At 37.7% G+C, this 9,623-nt stretch overlaps 1 protein-coding gene across 2 annotated transcripts in view; it reads left to right on the forward strand.

Moving 5' to 3' along the window:
- The window catches only part of LOC121518980 (arf-GAP with Rho-GAP domain, ANK repeat and PH domain-containing protein 1), a 28,176-nt gene extending 18,794 nt beyond the window's left edge, over nt 1-9,382 (forward strand). The window contains exons 18-26 of one of the 2 annotated variants that reach the window (XM_041801716.1): nt 797-896; nt 1,003-1,204; nt 2,466-2,511; nt 3,424-3,635; nt 3,963-4,172; nt 5,017-5,122; nt 6,093-6,234; nt 8,303-8,390; nt 9,080-9,382. In XM_041801716.1, the coding sequence (XP_041657650.1) occupies nt 797-896; nt 1,003-1,204; nt 2,466-2,511; nt 3,424-3,635; nt 3,963-4,172; nt 5,017-5,122; nt 6,093-6,234; nt 8,303-8,353 (1,069 nt within the window). In that variant the 3' untranslated portion in view covers nt 8,354-8,390; nt 9,080-9,382. The remainder of the gene's footprint in view (nt 1-796; nt 897-1,002; nt 1,205-2,465; nt 2,512-3,423; nt 3,636-3,962; nt 4,173-5,016; nt 5,123-6,092; nt 6,235-8,302; nt 8,391-9,079) is intronic. The other variant, XM_041801715.1, reaches the window with a different exon arrangement.
- Nucleotides 9,383-9,623: the final 241 nt, after the last annotated feature.

Genomic DNA, 9,623 nt, shown 5'->3' on the forward strand with positions numbered 1-9,623 from the left:
TTTCAAGCAAACCCAGCCCCAAACTTCTGCTCAGAATTTCCAAAAAATACCACAGTGTCCCAAAAACTTTCAGAGCAAATTTCCCAAAGTTAATAGGCAAATTATTAAAATTTTTGTGGACATTCTGGACAATTCTCTCAAAATTCTGACAGTAAAACTGTTCCTAAAAATATTATAACTAAAGTATAATTACAAAAATAATAAGTATATATTTAAACCAAAATTATTGCAACTAAAGTCATATTGCTAAAACTAATAAGATTAGAATTACTTTAGGTAAAATGATTACTAGAACTAATACAAGTAAAAATATTACAACTATAATTATTACTAATGCTATCATAACTTACATTATTATTAAAACTATTATAAGTACAAATATTGTCATTAAAATTATTAAAACTAAAACTGTTATAAATAAAATTAAAACTAAAGTGAATGTAACTAAAAATATTAAACTAAAATGATTTTAATAAAAATATTAAAAACTGAATTTATTATAACTAAAAATATTATAATTAAAATGGTTATAACTAAAAATATTAAAACTTAAATTATTTTGATAAAAATATTAAAACTGAAGTTATTATTACTTAAAATATTAAAATTAAAATGATTATAACTAAAAATATCAAAACTAAAATGATTATAACAAAAATATTAAAACTGAAATGATTATAACTAAAGATTTTATAACTAAAATTATAATTACTAAAATTATTATTGCTAAACTATTATAACTAAAATGATTATTCACCATAATCAACAATAACTAAACTATGTCTGTGTGTTTCAGTGACGGTCATGAGTTTAAGTTGGTGACTCTCAATGATCAGCTGATCTGTAATGCTGACGACCATGAGGCCTTAATGAGTCACATGATCCACATCCTGAAGGTAAACCGCCCCAGGTTTAGTCTGGCTATCCATGAAGACTCCAAATCACTGTGATGTTAATATCAATAATGTTAATATCAATACATCCTATCCTCCTTTTTTTTAGGTGATTCTCCCGGGAGGTGTGTCTTATGCTGAAGTGGGAGGGGCATCTGCTGCCAGTAAAGTGTCAGTTATGGAGGTGGGCGGAGTCTCAAGTCACTACGATGCCTGGTTGTTACTGTGGGAGGACGGTGTCAGCGTTCATCCTGTCAACAAAAACACTCAGCAGACCATCACGATGGAACTGAGCACGCTCAGTAACCACGGTAACAGTCTGTCCCTGATGGTATCTCTAAAGATGGAGTCTAGACCCAGACCTTGGGGCCAGATCAGGTCCACAAGGTCATTTTTAGCTGCTCTGTGTATGACTGAGTCTGTGTGTGTAGTCAATTTCTGCACTCAGATATCAAAATTATATTCATGTAAAAGTGAGCGTTACTATGTTATATATATTTTCAACTGAGGTCTGACTGAATCTCAATATAATTAAAACAGGAAGTGCCTTCCTGTAGAAGATGCCCGGCTGTGAAATTAAAAATGTCTGGACAGGGGGAATGCCCAGTATGCCTGACTGTCCGTCCAGCCCTGGTTGCTGCTCACCTCCCTGGCTTCCTTCTCAGTACGAGTTCTAGTTCTGAATTAAGGACTCTCTCCAATAAAAACAGACCCTCATAAGGTGGATTTACTGCACAGAGAGCCAGCGTTTGGTTTTCATATACATGTTTCTTGTAATGAAGGAGAAATGCTCTGAAAAGGCGCTCCCAGGTTTGTGCTTGAAGCGCCACCAGAGTGCATACACATCCTCAGGCTGTGTCCAGTGTTTTCTGTCATGGTGTGACCAGAGGGACCAGGACCAGGACCTGGACCACTTGATGGAACCATGAATTCTGCTCTCTACCAGAAAATCCTGAAGGAGAAGAATTTCCAGTCATCAGTTCATGACTTCAAGATCAAGACCACTTGGGTTATGGGGCGAGACATAGATGAAAAAGTCCACCTCTGAATGGACTAAAAACTAAATGAAGGTTCTGGAGTGGTCTAGTCAAAGTCTGGACTCAAATCTGACTAAGATACTGTGGCATGACCTCAAACAGGCCGTTCATGCTGGAAAACCCTCCAATGTGGCTGAATTCAAACAATTCTGCAAAGAAGAGTGGGACAGCATTCCTCTCCAGCGATACTTTTTACAGCACCAACAGTCTGTCCTCTGACTAAATTAGACTTAAATCATGTCTCTGTTTTATTTAGATATACGGTGGTCCTGAAGGTCAAACACTTACACATTTCACTGATAAAACAAACATCAGGATAGACAAAGAAACAATAAATGCTTTTCAGGTTTCTAAGAAATGTTTTGTGTTTAATCAAACACTCTGTTTTTAGGAGGTTCTTTTGTTTGATTAAATGTGTTTTTAATTTGACCTTCATGGCCACCGTACAAACATTAAACTGATATGATGCAGTGTTAACATAACACAATCTTATTTGTCTCTCAAACTCTCTGACATGTTTTTTATCATCTTACAGCCATGGACCAATCAGAAAACACCATCACCATGGCAACCACAGACAGGTGAGTAGTACCTGTTTAATCTGAGCTCTAAATATCAGAGAGACACTGAATCATTTACTGACATCTGATTGGTCCAGCTCAGCAGGTCAGTGGTTTTAGGTTGTCTGTCTGTAAGGCTCATGATGTAGTTGTTGTTTTTTGTTGACATAGTTGATGTTGTTGACATTGTTTATGATACAGATGGAGTTGCTGTTGTTGCCATTGTTGATGGAGTTAAAGTTGATGACGTTGCCATTGTTGAAATTGTTGATGTTGGTAATGTTGTTGATGTTGTTGATTTTAAAAATAGTGTATGTATGTAAAAAAACAGTGTAGTGTATGCTTTTGACGTTGTTGACATTGATGTGGTTGAAATTGTTGACATTATTGATGTTACAGATATTGATGTTGTTGATGTTGACATTGTAAATGAAGATTTGACATTGTTTACGTTGTTGATGTTGTTGACGTTATTGTTATTGATTTTGGTATTGTTAATGACATTATTGTTGTTGTTGTAGTTGTTGTTGTTATTGTTGTTTATGTTATTATTGTTGTAAACGTTGTGATTGTTGTTGATGTTGTGATTGTTGCTGACGTTAATGTTGATGTTGTTGACATTGTTGACAATGTTGTTGTAGTTGATGTTTTTATTGTTGATGTCATTGTTATTGATGATGTTGATGTTGTTGATGTTATTGATATTATTGATTTTAAAAATTATGGATGTTGTTGATGTTGTTGACATTGTTGACTTTGTTATTGTTATTGATGTTGTTAATTTTGACCTTGTTGATGTCATTGTTATTGTTTTTGATGTCATAGTTGATTTTGTTTGTTGTTGATTTTAAAAATAGTGGATGTTGTTGACTTTGTTGACATTGTGAACACTGTTAATGTTGATGTTGACATTGTTGCTGTTGTCGTTGTCAGGAAAGTGGCAGTGCGTTTCGAGGAGCAGCACAGCTGTCAGGCATGGTTTGATCACCTGCAGAGGGCACTGACCAATCAGGGAGCAGCTCCACAGCGTCCTTCAGCCAAACAAGGCACAGCTTATCCTTCCCTCTACCCACAGATGGATGTGGTCTCCAGAGGGTCAGTCCCTGCTGCCATCGAATGCTGCATCTCACACGTCACCGCACACGGTCAGTCTGACAAGGACACACAACTAGACAACAACAACACAACTAGACAACAACTACTCAACAACAAAACTAGACAACAACTACACAACAACTAGACAACAACAACACAACTAGACAACAACAACACAACAACATAAGACTGCACAACAACTACACAACAACTACACAACTAGACAACAACTACACAACAACAACACAACTACAGCACTACATCACAAATATGACGCAACATGAACACACATGGCCAGTGTGAACAAGATGACCCCACAGACCATCCCAGAATCCAGTGCTGTCCATCTGCTAACCAATCATCTCTGTATGGTTCAGGTCTGAAAGTGGAGGGTGTTTACCGCCGCTGTGGTATCGCCACCAAAGTCACCCGGTTGGTGGAGATTCTTATGACATCACCTGACTCTGCCCCTCTGGAGGCTGGTGAGCAGGGTGTGTTGGACGCTGGCTCCGCCCTCAAACAATATGTCCGCCAACAAGAGAGTCTGATCCCGGAAAGAGAACTACAAAAATGGCTGCATGCTGCTGGTTGGTACCAATAGTGTAGTCCACAAAGAACTACAACAATGGCTGCTGGTTAGTCCTAGTACTGTAGTTCAGAAAGAACTACAACAATGGCTGCTGGTTAGTACTAATTATATAGTCAAAAAAGAACTACAACAATGGCTGCTGGTTAGTACTAATTATGTAGTCAAAAAAGAACTACAACAATGTATGCTGGTTAGTACTAATTATGTAGTCAAAAAAGAACTACAACAATGTATGCTGGTTAGTACTAATTATGTAGTCAAAAAAGAACTACAACAATGGCTGCTGGTTAGTACTAATTATGTAGTCAAAAAAGAACTACAACAATGGCTGCTGGTTAGTCCTAGTACTGTAGTTCAGAAAGAACTACAATAATAGTTGCTGGTTAGTCTTAATACTGAAGTTAAGAAAGAACTACAACAATGGCTGCTGGTTAGTACTAATTATGTAGTCAAAAAAGAACTACAACAATGTATGCTGGTTAGTACTAATTATGTAGTCAAAAAAGAACTACAACAATGGCTTCTTTTTAGAACTTATACTGTAGTAAACAAAGAACTACAGCAATGGCTGCTGTTTGTTCTATATTGTCTTAGTTGCATAGTTCAGTTGTTGTTTCTCTGTTGCAGCAGTAGTTGTACTAGTACCATTGTACTACTATTAGGTGTAGTATAGTAGTGTAGTAGCTTTGTTGTTGTTCTGTAGTAGTAATAACAGTTTTTTTCCCCTCAGGTCTATGATAGTACTTTAGTAGTAATATTATAGTGTTGTTGTAGCTCTGTGGTAATACATTAGCCGTCCTGTAGTTGTACTGTAGTTGTACTTACAGTATTTTCTCCCTCAGGTCTCTCTGATGAACGGTCCAGGTTTTCAGCCTACAAACAGTTGCTTCATCAACTCCCTGATGATAATCGAGTGACGCTGAACGCTCTGTTTGGACACTTCTACATGTAAGGCCTCTCATCAGACAAACTCATACAGTTTAGATCAAACTGAGGTCAGACACTACACCACTGCCTATCCTTTATGATGGTCGCTGTGTCAGACTAGCCAATCACAGCCATATAATCGTGTTGGGACTTGACTAACAGACATGAGAGACTACACCGTGGTACCGGACCAGTCATCACCACACACATGATGATGTTGAGAGGGAGGAAAGCAAAGAACTACTCAGGAGGAAAGAATACATGATGGAAAGCAGAAAGAAAACTCAAATGTGTTCAACTTCCTGTTGTGAGGCATCCCAGATATGACCTTAATAGTTGTTCACTACACCTTATACATGGATGTTCAGCTTCCTGTTGTCAGGCGTCTCAGGTGTGACCTTGATGGTTGTTCACTACACCTCATACATGGATGTTCAACTTCCTGTTGTGAGGCATACATGTATAACTTCCTGTTGAGGCGTCTCAGGTGTGACCTTGGTAGTGGTTCACTACACCTGATTTGCATGTATAACTTCCTGTTGATGCGTCCCAGGTGTGACCTTGGCAGTGGTTCACTATACCTGATTTACATGTACAACTTCCTGTTGTCAGGCGTCTCAGGTGTGACCTTGATAGTTGTTCACTACACCTCATACATGGATGTTCAACTTCCTGTTGTCAGGCGTCTCAGGTGTGACCTTGATAGTTGTTCACTACACTTCATACATGGATGTTCAACTTCCTGTTGTCAGGCATCTCAGGTGTGACCTTGATAGTTGTTCACTACACCTCATACATGGATGTTCAACTTCCTGTTGCGAGGCATTCACTGATGTTAATCTAACCATCTAACCATGGTTTTAATGTGCAGTCCTACCTTGGTCTGAACCTTAGTAATCACCTAACCATGTCCATATAAATGTTTTTATTGATGTCATGTTTACACAAATGTTTGTTGTATTTACCTGATGTGTGGGCGTGTCCTCCTCAGGGTCCAGGTGTTCTCCCAGGTAAACAAGATGTCTGCCCATAACCTGGCTGTGGTTCTGGTGCCCACGCTGTTTCAGACCATGAACCAGGACCTGCTGCGTCTGACCCGAGAGTTCATCATCCACCACACACTGCTCTTCCTGGTCAGTCACATGACACGGTGTATAAAGGTTATGGTGAGATAGGGGGAGGGGGTTGGAGTAGAGCCGCCAGTCGTTAATGTCTAAAAGAGCCAGTGGAGGTGGTTTGGCCTCTGATCAGGATCCTCCTGGTCTCTGCCCTGTGGAGGTCATCCTGGCGCAACAGGAAGACCTTCCTAGAGATTATACAACTGAAGAATTCTACAGACGTTTTATTCCTTCTTTCACACACTATATGGACAAAAGTATTTGGCCACCTGACCATTCCACCAACAGGGACTGTAATGATAAATCCATGAACTTTAATATGGAGTCGATCCCCTTTAGCAGCTCTAACAGCCTCCACTCTTCTTGGTTGGCCTTCACAAGGTTCTGGAGAGTTTCTGTGGGAATGTGTGCCCATTCATCCCGTAGCGCAGCAATCAACTTGTGGCTCTGGAGCCACATGTGGCTCTTTTGTGATTATTTGTGGCTCTTTTTGTCTTAATCTTAAATATTATTCCCCCAGAAAACCTCTAAAAAAGGGAAACTTTTTGTCATTTTCAAAATTTTTGCCACTTTTCATCCATTTAAGCTATTTTTTGCTATTTAATACAATTTTTTTTTTATATAGTTTCTGGCAATTTTGCAACTTCTTTTTGCCATTTTTTCTCAATTTTTCCACTTTCATCCCATATTTGCCCTTTTTCACCTTTTTACCACTTTTTGCCCATTGAAGCTACCTTTTGCCATTAAATATCAAATTTTCCATTTTTTTTGCCCATTTTTGCAACATCATTTTTGACACTATCAATTTTTGCCACTTTTATCCAATTTTTTCCCATTTTGCCACTTTTCATCCATTTAAGCTACCCTTTGCCATTAAATACCAATTTCTTCCCTTTTTACCAGTTTGCCACTTTTTTTCCCATTTTTTGCCCTTTTTCACATTTTTTTTTGTCACTTTTTGCCCATTCAAGTTACCTTTTGCCATAACATACCACTTGTTTCCTATTTTTTTTTGCCCATTTTTGCCACTCTTCACTGCTTTTTGCCCATTTTAGTCACTTTTCGCTCATTTTTTGCCACTTCTCATCCATTTTTGCTACTTTCTGACTATTTTCCACTTTTTCTCCCCATTTTCGCCATTTTTCCCAATTTTTTGCTGCTTTTTGACCATTTTGGCCACCTTTTACCTACTTTTATTCCTACTTCAAGCTGTTTTTGCCACTTTTCACTTCTTAGATTGTGGCTCTTGCACAGGTATTTTTCAACACTTTTGCTCTTTGGTTGAGTATCACTGCTGTAGAGCATTTACGAGGTCAGGTTCTGATGTTGGACCAGAAGGCCTGGCTCACAATCTTGGTTCCAGTTCATCCCAAAGGTGCTGGATGGGGTCGAGGTCAAGGCTCTCTGTGAACTCATCGAACCATGTCTTTATAGTCCATCTTAGTGCTCACAGTCATGTTGGAATAGAAACTGTTGCCACACAGTTGGAAGCATAGCACTGTCCTGAATGTCCTGGTATGCAGAACCATAAACCTTCTCAGACCTGAGCTTCTCTTTGGACTGTATATTTAGTTTCTCCTACTTATTTGGGGTCAGTAGGACCTGGTAAGTTCAATCATCAGCAACATCAGAATTTATTGGAAATGTTCAGCACAATTCCCCTGAATTTCAAAGAAATTCCCTCTCATTTCTCATTTTTATAATATCCAATTAAAGTGACCCCAAAATGTCTTCAGATATTGCCCAAATGTTTTAGTAAACTTCATCATAAAGCACATCAAAAACTGCAGTCCTACATTGCTGAAAAATTCCAAGCAAATGCAAAAAAAAAAAACAAAAAAAAGAAATTTTCCAAAACTAACAAGAAAACTCAAAGAAAATTTCCCCCATAACTTCCAATGAAACTCTCCAAAATATGCAAACATACCCTCTTCCATGAGTATTTTGGGATGGCCAGTCAGACATCCAGGGTAGCCATGCCCACCCTCAGATATGCCCCTGTTTATTGGAGTGATCTTGTTTTCATTCTATGTGTGAATTTTGTTATAAAAGCAGTGACTAAAAATGTAATATATAATTTCAGGAACCCCTGACGGGGCCCTGTCTCAGGGCTCGCTATAGTTATGCTGTGTAGCATGTTTGCATCATTCCTGTGAATAAAAACCTCGGGAGTAAGTGAAGGATTTTAATCCTCTTTATATTCATGATCAGAAAAAATACATCTGAGAATCTGGGATAGAATCATGGCTTTTAAATTATTTATGATTGTTCCAAATCACAGTGCATGGTTAAATTTGATAATCAGTTTTTAAAGTGTAATTATTTTCAAATCATTTTAAATTAATGTTTACCTCTTTGCTGCTGATTTTTGATGAATATTTCCTGATATTGATCTGTGAAATAAATGAAGTCCCAGAGATCAGTAATGATGCCCTGGTACCCCAGTCTGCTCTGAAACCAGGACTGAGATCTTCGAGACAGCTTTAATGATCTGGGTCTCTGTTTTTGGCTGTTATGTATGAAGAGAGCTGCAGGAGTGCATGTACAAAATGACTCACTGAAGTCCCTGGTGAATGTGACAGCATTGACACTTTAACTGCTTCCTCTGTGGACTACGTAGATCAGTGATTCTAGAACTGCTCTTTGACATGCTTTTACTTTGAAAGTTATGCTGTATTACGATCAGGGTGCCTTACTTCTGCTTTGAAAAATCTGGTTTTATTTTGAAAGGAAATAGGAAATTTTTCGAGATCAAAAAATTAAATACAAGCAGACCCATGGAGAAAATAACAGCAATCTCAAATTCAATAAATGTTTTTGAAAAGGATTTTAATTTGAAAAATATAATCTCTCTCTGCAGACCCCCGATGGAGGTCAGCAAGAGGAGGAGGAGGAAGAGGAGATCACCGCCTTATAAAAAGGAGAAGAAAAAGACGAGGAGGAGGACCGTGTTCAGCTGTCATTCATATAGTCTTTTTAATCAGCTGATTGTTTCAGAGGTTGAAATGTGTAAAAATTAGAAATTTTAATTTTTGATTTTTCTTTTAGTTTGTTTTGAGTAAACATGGCAGTTAAACTCATTATAGAATGAAACGGTTGGTAAATATCACAGCACCCCCAACAGCTTCCTGTATCAAACTACTCAATGAAAATAATAAAATGTCTGTACAACTAAAAAAAAAAAAAAAAAAAAAAAAAAAAAATGTACTTTCGAAATAAGTCTGTAATGTTCAAAGAAAAGTCTGTACTATCAAAATTAAACTCTGTTTTATTAAAATGAGTCTGTACTATCCAAGAAAAGTCTATATTATTGAACTAAATGTCTGGACTATCTACACAAGTTGGTCAAAATAAAAGTCCTAAATTAAATATTAGTATAAGTATTAAAATAGCAGACTATACTG

Source organism: Cheilinus undulatus, linkage group 12 (assembly GCF_018320785.1).
Source record: "Cheilinus undulatus linkage group 12, ASM1832078v1, whole genome shotgun sequence".
Classification (NCBI taxonomy): domain Eukaryota; kingdom Metazoa; phylum Chordata; class Actinopteri; order Labriformes; family Labridae; genus Cheilinus; species Cheilinus undulatus.